Source organism: Coregonus clupeaformis, unplaced genomic scaffold, assembly GCF_020615455.1.
Source record: "Coregonus clupeaformis isolate EN_2021a unplaced genomic scaffold, ASM2061545v1 scaf0255, whole genome shotgun sequence".
Taxonomy (NCBI): domain Eukaryota; kingdom Metazoa; phylum Chordata; class Actinopteri; order Salmoniformes; family Salmonidae; genus Coregonus; species Coregonus clupeaformis.
In genome coordinates, this window is record NW_025533710.1 from 178,704 (window position 1) to 193,401 (window position 14,698).

General features: G+C 49.2%; 1 protein-coding gene across 3 annotated transcripts in view; it reads left to right on the forward strand.

Moving 5' to 3' along the window:
- The window catches only part of cadm4 (cell adhesion molecule 4), a 158,212-nt gene that overhangs the window by 123,662 nt on the left and 19,852 nt on the right, over positions 1 to 14,698 (forward strand). For all 3 annotated transcript variants that reach the window (XM_045214421.1, XM_045214422.1, XM_045214420.1), the window contains exons 2-6: positions 3,407 to 3,553; positions 6,064 to 6,351; positions 7,645 to 7,806; positions 8,216 to 8,306; positions 9,773 to 9,945. In XM_045214421.1, the coding sequence (XP_045070356.1) occupies positions 3,407 to 3,553; positions 6,064 to 6,351; positions 7,645 to 7,806; positions 8,216 to 8,306; positions 9,773 to 9,945 (861 nt within the window). The remainder of the gene's footprint in view (positions 1 to 3,406; positions 3,554 to 6,063; positions 6,352 to 7,644; positions 7,807 to 8,215; positions 8,307 to 9,772; positions 9,946 to 14,698) is intronic.

Here is a 14,698-nt window from a genome sequence, read left to right on the forward strand (position 1 = left end):
TCTATCTCTCTCTCTCTCTCTCTCTCTCTCTCTCTCTCTCTCTCTCTCTCTCTCCGTCTCTCTCAATTCAATTCAATTTCAATTTAAGGGCTTTATTGGCATGGGAAACGTGTGTTAACATTGCCAAAGCAAGGGAAGTAGATAGTAAACAAAAGTGAAATAAACAATAAATATTAACAGTAAACATTACACTCAGAAGTTTCAAAAGAATAAAGACATTTCAAATGTCATATTATGTATATATACAGTGTTGTAACAATGTGCAAATAGTTAAAGTACAAATGGGAAAATAAATAAACATAAATATGGGTTGTATTTACAATGGTGTTTGTTCTTCACTGGTTGCCCTTTTCTTGTGGCAACAGGTCACAAATCTTGCAGCTGTGATGGCACACTGTGGTTTTTCACCCAGTAGATAAGGGAGTTTATCAAAATTGGGTTTGTTTTCGAATTCTTTGTGGATCACTGTAATCTGAGGGAAATATGTGTCTCTAATATGGTCATACATTTGGCAGGAGGTTAGGAAGTGCAGCTCAGTTTCCACCTCATTTTGTGGGCAGTGTGCACATAGCCTGTCTTCTCTTGAGAGCCAGGTCTGCCTACGGTGGCCTTTCTCAATAGCAAGGCTATGGTCACTGAGTCTGTACATAGTCAAAGCTTTCCTTAAGTTTGGGTCAGTCACAGTGGTCAGGTATTCTGCCACTGTGTACTCTCTGTTTAGGGCCAAATAGCATTCTAGTTTGCTCTGTTTTTTTGTTTGTTCTTTCCAATGTGTCAAGTAATTCTCTTTTTGTTTTCTCATGATTTGGTTGGGTCTAATTGTGTTGTTGTTGTTGTTGTTGTTGTTGTCCTGGGGCTGTGTGGGGTCTGTTTGTGTTTGTGAACAGAGGCCCAGGACAAGCTTACTTAGGGGACTCTTCTCCAGGTTCATCTCTCTGTAGGTGATGGCTTTGTTATGGAAGGTTTGGGAATCGCTTCCTTTTAAGTGGTTATAGAATTTAACGGCTCTTTTCTGGATTTTGATAATTAGCGGGTATTGGCCTAATTCTGCTCTGCATGCATTATTTGGTGTTTTACGTTGTACACGGAGGATGTTTTTGCAGAATTCTGCATGCAGAGTCTCAATTTGGTGTTTGTCCCATTTTGTGAATTTTTGGTTGGTGAGCGGACCCCAGACCTCAGAACCATAAAGGGCAATGGGTTCTATAACTGATTCAAGTATTTTTAGCCAGATCCTAATTGGTATGTCAAATTTTATGTTCCTTTTGATGGCATAGAAGGCCCTTCTTGCCTTGTCTCTCAGATCGTTCACAGCTTTGTGGAAGTTACCTGTGGCGCTGATGTTTAGGCCGAGATATGTATAGTTTTTTGTGTGCTCTAGGGCAACGGTGTCTAGATGGAATTTGTATTTGTGGTCCTGGCAACTGGACCTTTTTTGGAACACCATTATTTTTGTCTTACTGAGATTTACTGTCAGGGCCCAGGTCTGACAGAATCTGTGCAGAAGATCTAGGTGCTGCTGTAGGCCCTCCTTGGTTGGTGACAGATGCACCAGATCATCAGCAAACAGAAGACATTTGACTTCAGATTCTAGTAGGGTGAGGCCGGGTGCTGCAGACTGTTCTAGTGCCCTCGCCAATTCATTGATATATGTTGAAGAGGGTGGGGCTTAAACTGCATCCCTGTCTCACCCCACGGCCCTGTGGAAAGAAATGTGTGTGTTTTTTGCCAATTTTAACCGCACACTTGTTGTTTGTGTACATGGATTTTATAATGTCGTATGTTTTTCCCCCAACCCCACTTTCCATCAATTTGTATAGCAGACCCTCATGCCAAATTGAGTCAAAAGCTTTTTTGAAATCTCTCTCTCCGTCTCTCTCTCTCTCTCTCTCTCTCTCTCTCTCTCTCTCTCTCTCTCTCTCTCTCTCTCTCTCTCTCTCTCTCTCTCTCTCTCTCTCTCTCTCTCTCTCTCTCTTTCTTTATTTCTCTCTCTCTCTTTATTTCTCTCTCTCTCTCACTCACTCACTCACTCACTCACTCACTCATTCACACACACACACACAGGTTCACTAGAGTGCAGATATTGTCATTCCCAAAGTAGTTAACTCAGCAACTCGTGACTGTCAGCGCCCATCTGTCTGTCCCACACTATTTCCACAGCCTTCTAGAATACTTTTCACAGGGTTGGATAGAACATGGCCAGATCCTGTATAATGTAGGCATGTCTCTGTATTGACTTGCTTTAGTGGCTTCTCCATCACCCAGTTTCAATATCAATGTTGTTCTTTATGTTAAGTACTCCTTCTGGGCTGTGAGTGTGAAACACACAACCACACACACAACCACAAACACACACACACACACACACACACACAACCACAAACACACACACACACACACACACAACCACAAACACGAGCCACCATTACATTACCATGACCTCAGTTCAAACTGCAATGCCCAATACAGACAGGTGGCAAGAAGGCTGAACTCCAAACCATGATTACCTGTATGTGTGTGTGTGTGTGGCTGCGTATGTGCATACGTGTGTGAAGGGATGCATACGTGTGTGAGCCGAGAGAGAAGGGTAGAGAGAGCGTATGTAGGAGAAAGTGTGTGTATTACTCCTGTTGGCCACTTAGCTTGTATGTCTCCCATCTGCCTCTAATGATGAACCCACAGTCCAATGTGTGTGTTGTGTTGCTACAGTATGTCAGTCTCTCTATTAGGACTGTGTTAGGCTAATGGCTGCTAATGATAATAATGAGAACAGTCCAACCACCAAGCTCATTTACCGCTCTCCCTGCCTGTGTCCATGTCAATTAATAACAGCGTTTGTTTCTCTCTCTCTCTTCGTCACCATCTCTCGCACTCTCTCTCTCTCTCGCTCTCTCTCGCGCACTGTTTCTATCTGTTTCTCTACATCTCTCCCACTCCTAATGCTACTCAGAGCCATGTTATATGACTCTGCTGCTACTATCCTTCAAAAAGGACAAAAAGGACACTAGTATTCATGAATCATGAATCATGAATCATGTTCCAGTGTAGCTCAGTTGGTAGAGCATGGCGTTTGCAATGCCAGGGTTGTAGGTTCGCTTTTTCCACGGGGGACCAGTATGAAGAAAAGAAATGTATGCACTCACTAACTTTAAGTCGCTCTAGATAAGAGCGTCTGCTAAATGACTAAATTGTACACCCCAATATAATGAATGTATTAAGTCTATGTATATTGACTGTCAATGGAGCAGAATCAATGGTTGTTTACTTGCTTTTCTGTGAATGTTGGGGTTTGTATTGAGGTTGAAACTAAATCTGTCTCTCTCTCTCTCTCTCTCTCTCTCTCTCTCTCTCTCTCGCTCTCTCTCTCTCTCTCTCTCTCTCTCTCTCTCCCTCTCTCTCTCTCTAGCACGTTGCCAGGCGGTGCAGGCTGAGAATGTGACTGTGTTGGAAGGAGGCACGGCCCAGATCTCTTGCCGTCTGCAGAACTATGACGGCTCCATCGTGGTCATCCAGAACCCTCGCAGACAGACCCTGTTCTTCAACGGCACACGAGGTCTGTGTGTCTGTGTTTATGTTTATGCGTGTGTGTTTCTTCATGTATGTGAGAGAGGGAAACAGTGAGGTTTCAAAATTCATCTCTGTGGTCAGGGTTTGAAGCCACCAGATAAATGTCATTATGAGGGAGGTCAAACTATTGAACTGGCCTCTTTAGTTTTAATAAGGTCTCAGTTCATTATGGAGGAGTACTTTATAGGAACCTCCAAATACTTCTAAAATGCATACTCCTCTCCCTACCTCATTACAATAAGAACATGGATCAGACCTCTTCTGCCAGATCAAAGCAGTATATTGAAGCCTTCCGTCTAACTAGCCCTCTTTGTCAGATCAGGACTACCGGTTCACACTATTAAGTATTTAGAGTCGCTCGCTCCCCGAGGAGGAGAACCTTTTTTTCAGTCTGAAAGCATGATGGACCTTAATAGGACAGAGTCAGAGAGAGAAGGAGAGATAGAGAGAGAAGGAGAGAGAGCGAGAGAAGGAGAGAGAGAGAGAGGAGAGAGAGAGAGAGAAGGAGAGAGAGATAGAGAGAGAGAAGGAGAGAGAGAGAGAGAGAGAGGAGAGATAGAGAGAGAAGGAGAGAGAGGAGAGAGAGAGAGAAGGAGAGAGAGAGAGGAGAGAGAGAGAGAAGGGGAGAGAGAGAGGAGAGAGAGAGAGAAGGAGAGAGAGGAGAGAGAGAGAGAGAAGGAGAGAGAGAGAGAGGAGAGAGAGAGAGAGAAGGAGAGAGAGAGAGAGAGGTTAGGTATTATAGAGAATGGGTTTACCTCTCTCTAGCTCTCTACTCTCTCACACACACTGCAGGGCGATTCCAATGCTACCCATTACCATTAGTGCAGGGAGCAGAGTAACCCATGGTGTTTCTGGCAGCCTTCCGTGCTGAACCATTCCCCTCTATAACTGTAGAAAGGTTAGGTAAAGGGAATGAGGCAATGAGCTGTCCAGCTACAGCACTAAACCAATGGGCTCTAATGACGAGTGTGTCTCAAATGGCACACTATTCCCTTTACAGTGCACTACTTTAAACCAGGTCCCATAGGGCTCTGGTTTAAAGTAGTGCACTATATAGGGAATCGGGTGCCATTATGGACACACCCAAGGTCTTTTAATTAGGCTGTCCAGCATAGAAACAGACTATAGGAACAGTAATAGACCTGTCCAAGAGGACTCTGTGTCAGAAGGTGTGCTGTGAAGGTGTGGTGCAGGAATCAAGCGCAGGACGCAGGAACTTAGTCCAATAGACTTTAGTGAACCAAAACTCAAAACGAGTCAAAAGAGCTTGGATACGAGCGATTACGCACACAGGCGTAAAATCAAACAAAATAACAATAACGCACAAACACGTGCGAGAACCTCTCCAACACAGAGGAGCGAACGAAGCACAGACATACACGACAGCAAGTTCAATCACACACAACACATGACAAACACAACGAGAACTTATAGGACAATAATGAACGCTAAACGATAACAGGTGTACAACATCAAGACAAAACCAAACGAACATCGAAACATACAACGGTGGCAGCTAGTACTCCGGAGACGACGACCGCCGAAGCCTGCCCGAGCAAGGAAGAGAGGCAGCCTCGGCCGAAACCGTGACACTCTGTGGATCCCATCTATCTCATCTAGCTCTGACTGCCTGGCATGCAAATGAGCTGGGACAAAAGGTGAAATAGGACTTGAACAAAGCTGTGACATTTAGTTGCCATTTAGTGAGAGGGGGAAAATAATATGTATTTTTCTGTCAGGATTCAGGAATCACTCTCACATTCAGGGAGCTTAGTGAAATAGTATTCTAAGGCAAATGTATACTATTTTTCTCTCTGTCTACAATATATTTATCTGTGTTTCACACAGACACAGAACACACACACACACACACATACACACACTAAACCTCGGATATAATGAATGATGTTGTGAAATGGTGGAGTATTACACCAGGGAAGAGAGAAGCAATTCTCCCAATGCAGAAGCAAACACAAAAGAGCAGGGAGAACGAGAGTAATAAAAAGAGAGGAAGAGAGGGAGGTAGAGAGGAAAGAGAGAGGTTGTGCAGTCAGTCAGTCAGTCGATACAAAGTGGGTTTGGGGAGGTTTATGAGACAATGGCCATCGAGTCCCTGTCACACTGATGGTTATTAGTATTATTTGTTATTATCATGATTTTCTCACAATTGATTTTTCCCTTTCTCTGACAACGAAAGAAAAATAGTTTTGCTCTCTCCCTATGTCCTTTCTCTAGGTTCTCTCTCTTCTCACCGCCTCTGTGGTTACTATGATACTATGGCCTTGGTCAGGAGGTCACAGTGGATTGTTGGATTAACCATGTTTCATTCTTCTTCTCCTTCACTATCCCCCTTTCTATTGTTACTCCCCCTGTCCTCTTTTCTTTTGGCCTTGCTTTTCTTTCCATATATTTATGTGTTTATCTCCAATTGTGTCTTGACTCCCTCCTACACTCTCTTCCTCCCTGTCTCCCTATATTCCTCCATCCCCTCCCCAGCGTTGAAGGACGACCGTTTCCAGATGGTACTCTTCACTCCCCGCCTCGTGCGCATCACCCTCACCAACGTGAGCGTGTCGGACGAGGGCGGCTACTTCTGCCAGCTCTACACCGACGACACCCACCACCAAGTGGCCACGCTATCCGTGTCCGTCCCTCCCGACACCCCCACGGTGGAGGTGAAGCAGGAGGCCGTGGAGGGGGGCGAGGTGGAGCTCACTTGTCTGTCGCCACGCAGCAAGCCCCCCGCCACGCTGCGCTGGATCAGGGACCGCCGGGAGATACCAGGTCTGTCCATCCTTTGAAGATCTATGTCGCTCTGTCATTCTATCTATCAGTATCTGTCTGTCTGTCTTTGTTCAGTCATACCTCTCTCTCTGCATCTCTCTCGCTCTCTCTCTCTCTCTGTTCACTTCCTGCATTCCCTATCTATCCGCCTGCCTGTCTCTGTGTCAATCTATCAATCTGTCTCTCTTTCTCAAACTCCAGTATACTCTCTCCTTTTCTGTCTAGCCTTCAATCTAGCTCCCCCTTTACTCCCCACCTGATAAGCCTTCCATCCTGCTATCACTCTGTTTACCATTTAATCTGTCCTTCTGTCCATCTCTTTCTCTCTGTTTGTCTATCCCTCTGTCTGTCCTGTTATACCCTCCACCTCTCTCTTATTTCGCTATTTTTTTCTCTCACTCCCTCTCTCACTCCCATCCTGTCTCTCCATCTCAATCTCTAACTCAGCACGTCTCTGTGCCCTTACACTCTGTCCTTTCCCTCACTCCTCTTCTCTTCATCCCCTCTTCCTCTCCTCCTCTTCTCTCTCTCTGTCTCCTCCTTTCATGCCGTGTTCACAACGATGTCTGTCCCCTGATGTGACAAGGTTACGTAGCAAGCGCCGTGGGCTGATGCGTGGGGCCTACAGCAGCCAGCAGACAGCCCTGCTTTCTGTTCTGCTCTGTTGTGCTGTGGAGGGGGCCCTGTGACATTAAAGGTTAGGCTCCAGATCCTGACAGATAGAATGTATCAGTAATTAAGACAGTATCTCCCTGCCCTCATCTCACGCTTCAATTGGGCCTGCTTCTGTTCACTCAGCTGAAATAATTGAAAACTCAGCATGGTGTTAGTTATTGTCATATTTTTACAAACTGCTATTACGTGACCGCGAGGCCTCAGTTTTGGCCTCTACCATCCCTCCTCCTCTTCCTCCTCCTCTTCCTTCTCCTCTTCTTCCCCTGCCTCTTTTGGAGTCTTTTTATATTTTTAATCGCATCTCACGCTCTCTTTATCTGTCTTTTATGTCTGAGCCTGTCCGGATCCCTCTCTCCTCTTCTCCTTGTCATCAATCACGCCCTTCTCACTCTCTCCATGTGTCCTTCTCTCTTCTCCCTTCTCTCTTTCTTCTTTCGCCCGCTCCCTTTCCCTCTCTTCTCTGTTGCTATCGCTCCTCGTCCTCTGTCTGACTCAATACATTTCTGATATGCTCCCTCCCTCCCTCCCTCCCTCCCTCCCTCCCTCCCTCCCTCCCTCCCTCCTCCCCCCTCCCTCCCTCCTCCCTCCCTCCCTCCCTCCCTCCCTCCCCTTCTCTAGGTGTGGTGTCCCAGCAGGAAAATGGGAAGACAGTGAGTGTGTCCAGTACCATCCGTCTACCTGTGGAGAGGAAAGACAACGGGGCAGCGGTCAGCTGTGAGGCCTCCCACCCCGCCCTGGGGGGTCAGAAGAGGGTCCGCCACTACCGCCTCGACATCCACTGTGAGTGACTGGTCAGCCACCGAGGGTTACCATGGCAACACACTGGCGCTGTATCACCTTCATTTCTGATGGTCATGACTCATATGTGTTTGGTGTCTGGGGTGGTCAACCCTTCTGTTATAAATGACTTATCAACTCACCATTTATGAGTTTGATCAGCATTTTCTACACTTTAAATCTACATAATCAGTGTCATTGCCAAACTGTTGCCGCTTAAATGGCCCTGCATGGCTATCACAGCAACACATATGAGTACTTCCTCAGATGTGTCTATTCACCGAAGCCATTAACAAAGCAGCAGCTGTTTCACGCTGAGGGTTGTTATGATAACAGAACCTCCAACCGTCACTCTGATTGGTTACCATGGTAACAAATGTGTTACAGTTCCTTCCTCCTCCTCTCTCCCTAGTTGCCCCCACAGTGAGGATCATCCCTCCCCCTGGCATCCTCCGAGAGGGAGACTCTCTCAGCCTCACCTGCTCCATCACTGGCAACCCACTGTGAGTGTGTACTGTGTGTGTGTGTGTGTGTGTGTGTTGTATGTACACACATTTATGAGATTGTTTGATTGGTTTGTGCATTTGCTGTGTGTGTATGCTGTGCTCACACTACAGCTGGTTTAGGAGTATCTGTAGGAGTTGAGACATTCTCTGGATTCCCTTAAAGTGTCTGAGGAGGCCGTAAACAAGCCCCTTGTAGACACTGTGATGTGTTTGTTGTGCATGTGTGTTTCTGAGGCAACTAAAGCCTCTTCATTACGCTCTATAAAAACTGGTTTGTGTGTGTATGTGCTTGTGTGTGTGTGTGTGTGTGTGTTTGTATGTGTATGTGTGTGTGTGTGTGTGTGTGTGTGTGTGTGTGTGTGTGTGTGTGTGTGTGTGTGTGTGTGTGTGGTGAGTAAAGCCATAGTAAAGCCCCACAATAAAGCCAGGCTGAGGAGCCAGTATGTGTGGCCCAGTGAGGATCAGTAACAGCCAGCTGGGGACAGTGACATGAGAGATGGGGCTGTGGTGGCTGATCCACTGGACTGCCCCTGCCTCATCTCACGCTGGAGTGACCTCACCACACGCTCCTTAACACACACCCCCGGTACCCCCCTCACTCTCAGGCCCCGGACAAACTTCCTTTTAACCGTTAATCACCAATTCATTACACTGCCTGTCTTTGTTGGAGGGGTGTGTTTATTAAAGTGTGTGTGTGTGTGTGTGTGTGTGTGTGTGTGTGTGTGTGTGTGTGTGTGTGTGTGAGGGTGAGCAGGGGGTTTTAATGAGATGCTTTCCTCAGGGATTAGGGTGTAGATGAGCTGGGATTGTAATCTGGCCAGGGTGGGATGAGAGGGACAGCCAGCACAGCACAGGGGATGCACACACACACACAGGGATTTGTGTCTTTGTGTGAGAGTGTGTGGTGTGTCTGTGTGTGTGTTCGTTGTTGCGTGTAATCCAATAATCTTTTGTCTCACTCGCCTTCTGTCTCACTTTTCTTTGTCTTTCGTGTCTCCACCTCTTTCTCTCCATCTTCCTGTCTTACTCTCTGCCTCTCCCTCTCTCATCTCTCCCCCATAAATCTCTGTCTCTCTATCTCCTTCCCTGGCTCTCTCCTCCCATGTCCCGGTTTCCCTCTCTCCGTCTGACACAACATCTTTCTTTGCTCCCTCTCCTCTCCTTCTCTCTCTCTGTCCATAAATCTCCCCAATTATTTTCTGTCATGCTGTTTTCCTCTCCGTTGGTCTAACTTAAAATCTCTCTCACTCCCTCCTCGCCTTTTATTTCCCATAACCCCCCTCTCCCTCCACCACTCTCTCATTTTGTCCTAATATTTTCTCTCTTTCTACTCCCCAACGCCGCTTGCTCCCCTTGTTTCTCCCCCACTCTATCTAATTCTCTCACTCTTTCCTCTCCCACTATCTTCTTTCCCTCCCTCCCTCTCCCTCCGTCCACTCCCTCCCTCCTGTCTCTCTCTGCAGGCCTAGGGATGTCCAGTGGTCTAGGATTAATGACACCTTACCTGAGAGGGCGGAGATCTCTGGCCCCACCCTCCAGGTGTCCCGTCTCAGCCAATCACACAACGGGACCTACCTGTGTCAGGCGCAGAACAACTATGGCCGTGCCGCCGACCACTACACGCTGCTGGTGTACGGTGAGCCACCTTCGCCATGACAACCACTGCCTTGCGGCGAAAAGTTGCCCTAAGGCACAGATCTAGGATCAGCTTACCCTCCATATCCTCCGAATCCATTCACCATCAATCCTAGCGTAGCTTTTTGAATGAGACACCAGAAGCATATCACAGACACAGATGTAGACATCAAACGTGTGAGCCACTTCATCAGTTGTTTATACTTTATAGATGTGAGACTGCGAGGGGAACAGGGGGTCGGGCTAGGGGTTGAGTTTTTAACTCAGCATCTGTAGACAGTATAGTCAGTGTACCCAATGGCTGTGGCCCCCTAGTGGTTGCTCCTTTCACTGCAACCTTTACATCTGACAGCTGAAGATCAAAAAAAGTGTAGGAGGAAGAGAAAGAGGGAAAGCGGGAGATGGAGACAGAGGGGGGTTGTTGCGTAACATTTTGGGTCGCCTTAGGCTACGCCCCCATCCGCTCCCCTACTCCCCCCTTCCCCTCCTCCCATAATCCCCTCCCTCCTTACCCTCTCCTGAGCAGTAGCGGCGGGTGGCGGGAGCGGCAGGCATCAAACGACACTCTAACCGTCCTCCGTTGAGAGAGGAGGTGGGTGGGAATGCCACCTTTCATCTAGCCAGAGCAGCCACCACCAGAGCTAAAGCCACACTCTCTCTCTCACTGTGCCAACCAGGTTAGGCATGCCTGGCTTTGAAGTCCGTCCACACTTCAAGAAAATGTTATTCTCTTCCTTCGTCTCTATCGTCTGTCTCCTAGAATGGTTCTTCTTTTTCTGGGTCTTCGTTCTTTCTTCTTCTTATTTATCTGTTTCCCTTCCTCTCTCTGTCAAGCGATCCTCCTGTTTTTCTCTTTCTATATATCTTTCTCCTACTCCTTCTCTCTAAATGTCTATATCTCTTATCCTCTCTTTGTTCTATCTCTCTCTCTCTCTCTCTCTCTCTCTCTCTCTCTCTCTCTCTCTCTCTCTCTCTCTCTCTCTCTCTCTGCTTCCCTCCTACTTTTCTGACCTTGGCAGTAGTTTGCCCTCTTTTTTGGGTGTACTGGAGTTCAGAGCTCCCTGGAGGGGGTCCTGTCTTGTCGAGTCCAAGAGGGACAGAGAGAGGGGGAGATGAAGGAGGTAGAGAGAGGAAGGGAGGGAGAGAGGAAGAGAGAGGTCGAAGTCAGGTTAGTGTTCAGTTAGGGGCTTGCCCAAATTGGATTAGCCACGCATGCCTCTGGAAATCCCAAGGTGCACTGGGGTGGGGCACCTGACACGGCAAGACTTTGTGGCGACGATGAGTCAGCTAAAACAGCTCACTATGACAGATCTGAAAAACTCCCCCTCACACTGTCAACCAGCTCCCAGAGTTATCTAGTGTCTGATGTGGCCGTGAAGCGCAAAATCAGGACAAAACGGAGGCCAATTTGTTGCAGGAGCTTTTCGCTGTGTCTGGATGAAATCTTTGAAAACCAGATAGAGAGTGAGAGGTTGGTGAGTCTCTGTGGAGCCTGGCCCAATGAAGTGAAATCTTTATTCAGCAGGTTTAAGTCTGTGTGTGTGTGTGTGTGTGTGTGTGTGCATGCTAATTTGTGTGTGTGTGCGCGTGCATGTTTGTGTGTGTGAGAGAGAATGTGGATGTGCATGCGCATTATACACGTGCACGTGTCAAGCTCCCACGTACATATGTAATATAGATATGAGGTTTTGTTTTGGGTGAGCTGAATGCACAAGAGAGCCTGTACTCATCGGATTGCTGTTAGTCTGGATGGAGCGTTGGTTGGTTGCAGTCGCCACCATTGTTAAGGAGCGAGATGGTGGTGGGATGGTGTGGTGGTGGTGGGATGGTGTGGTTGCAGTGCGGTGGGATGGCGTGGTGGCAGTGTGGTGGGATGGCGTGGTGGTGGTGTGGTGGGATGGCGTGGTGGTGGTGTGGTGGGATGGCGTGGTGGGATGGCATGGTGGTGGTGTGGTGGGATGGCGTGGTGGTGGTGTGGTGGGGTGGTGTGGTGGTGGGATGGTGTGGTGGTGGTGTGGTGGGATGGCGTGGTGGTGGTGTGATGGGATGGCGTGGTGGGATGGCATGGTGGTGGTGTGGTGGGATGGCATGGTGGTGGTGTGGTGGGATGGCATGGTGGTGGTGTGGTGGGATGGCATGGTGGTGGTGTGGTGGGATGGCGTGGTGGCGGTGTGGTGGGATGGTGTGGTGTGGTGTTGTGGTGGGATGGCGTGGTGGCAGCGTGGTGGGATGGCGTGGTGGTGGTGCGGTGAGATGGCGTGGTGGTGGTGTGGTGGGATGGCGTGGTGGTGGTGTGGTGGGATGGTGTGGTGGTGGTGTGGTGGGATGGCGTGGTGGTGGTGTGATGGGATGGCGTGGTGGGATGGCATGGTGGTGGTGTGGTGGGATGGTGTGGTGGTGGTGTGGTGGGATGGCATGGTGGTGGTGTGGTGGGATGGTGTGGTGGTGGTGTGGTGGGATGGTGTGGTGGTGGGATGGCGTGGTGGCGGTGTGGTGGGATGGAATGGTGGTGGTGTGGTGGGATGGCGTGGTGGTGGTGTGATGGGATGGCGTGGTGGTGGTGGGATGGTGTGGTGGTGGTGTGGTGGGATGACGTGGTGGCGGTGTGGTGGGATGGCATGGTGGTGGTGTGGTGGGATGGCGTGGTGGTGTGATGGGATGGCGTGGTGGGATGGCGTGGTGGTGGTGTGGTGGGATGGCGTGGTGGCGGTGTGGTGGGATGGCATGGTGGTGGTGTGGTGGGATGGTGTGGTGTTGTGGTGGGATGGCGTGGTGGCGTGGTGGCAGTGTGGTGGGATGGCATGGTGGTGGTGTGGTGGGATGGCGTGGTGGTGTGGTGGTGTGGTGAGATGGCATGGTGGTGGTGTGGTGGGATGGCGTGGTGGTGTGGTGGTGTGGTGAGATGGCGTGGTGGTGGTGCGGTGGGATGGCGTGGTGGTGGGATGGCGTGGTGGCAGTGTGGTGGGATGGCGTGGTGGTGGTGTGGTGGGATGGTGTGGTGGTGGTGCGGTGGGATGGCGTGGTGGTGTGGTGGTGGTGCGGTGGGATGGCGTGGTGGTGGTGCGGTGGGATGGCGTGGTGGTGGGATGGTGGTGGTGGAGCTCAGAGGAGAACGTTACTGATTGTCTCTGCAAAGCCCTGAGGGCCTGCTTATGTAATTGAACTGAGCTGCTGTGCTCAGATGGATTGCTGCAAGCCAATAAAGCCCATTAGAACTGAATTGCATGAGAGAGTGTTGGAGATGGATGGAAAGTGCGAAAGAGAGCAGGAGAGGAGGAGAGAGAGAAAGAAGGTGAGGAGGAGAGAAAGAGATAGAGGCAGGAGTGAGAGGAAGACAGTAAATAGAGGGTGAAAATGTAGTGAAAGAGAATAACAAGAGAGAGACAGTAGAGTGAGAAGATAGACAGGAGAAAAGAGAATGGGTAGAGGGATGGATGGAGAGATATAGTTGTGGTTTGGGGGAAGATGAGTGCTGGGAGTGAGGGGGGTTAGGATAGGGGGAGGGAGAGAGAGAGGGTGGGAGTGAGGGGGTTAGGATAGGGGGAAGGAGAGCGAGAGAGAGGGTGGGAGTGAGGGGGGTTAGGATAGGGGGGAGGAGAGAGAGAGGGTGGGAGTGAGGGGGCTTAGGATAGGGGGAAGGAGAGCGAGAGAGAGGGTGGGAGTGAGGGGGTTAGGATAGGGGGAGGGAGAGAGAGCGGGAATGAAGGAGGGGGTTAGGATAGGGCGAGGGAGAGAGAGAGGGTGGGAGTGAGGGGGTTAGGATAGGGGGAGGGAGAGAGAGAGAGGGTGGGAGTGAGGGGTGTTAGGATAGGAGGAAGGAGAGAGAGAGAAGTTGGTAGTGAGGGGTGGGTTAGGATAGGGGGAGGGAGAGAGAGAGGGTGGGAGTGAGGGAGGGAGGGGGTTAGGATAGGGGGGAGGGAGGGAGAGAGTGAGAGGGTGGGAGTGAGGGGTGTTAGGATAGGGGGTAAGGAGAGAGAGAGAGGTTGGGAGTGAGGGGTGGGTTAGGATAGGGGGAGGGAGAGAGAGAGGGTGGGAGTGAGGGAGGGGGTTAGAATAGGGGGAGGGTTGAGAGAGAGGGTGCGTGAGAGTGAGGGAGGGAGGGAGGGGGGTTAGGATAGGAGGAGGAAGAAACAGAGGAAAGATGAGATGAAAAAACCTGAATCCTAGGTGGTGTTTTTCCCCTTGTGGCTCTTGACAGTCTTCTATTGACAGTGAGAAAGTCAATGTAGTGCAGGCTATGGCCAAATCAATGTGGAGCAGCGGGAAGAGACGAGGCCTTCTGACCAGCAGCTAGATTACATTTAACCTTGTGTTGTGAGTGACACATAGCTTACTGTGCTTTAAGCCAAGGCTGCAGCACTGGAACAGAAAAACACGCAGAAACAGGGAATGTTCAATCATATGTGAGTGTTTTATCTCTCTAGCTTAAGGAATGATATTTGAGAGAAATGTCGTTATCAACAACTTCAATATGCAAATGAGAAAACAGCCGTGAATATAGGTGTCTGAGTGGTGAGCGTACAGAATAACAATATGATAGGAGAATGCCTTGCAGTGATTTGACTGGCTGTACAGCCGCATAGTAATGAAGCTTTAGAGAGAGAGAGAGAGTGCTCATAGAGGAACGGAATAAGAAATGGAACAAGGGAATGTGGAAGCGGAATGGAAGAGTGCATGGGAGAGAGGAGAGTGATTAAGGTTGAGGAGGATCGCCTCTGAGGGAGAGAAGAGAGATTTGAGTAGAGAGAGGAGAG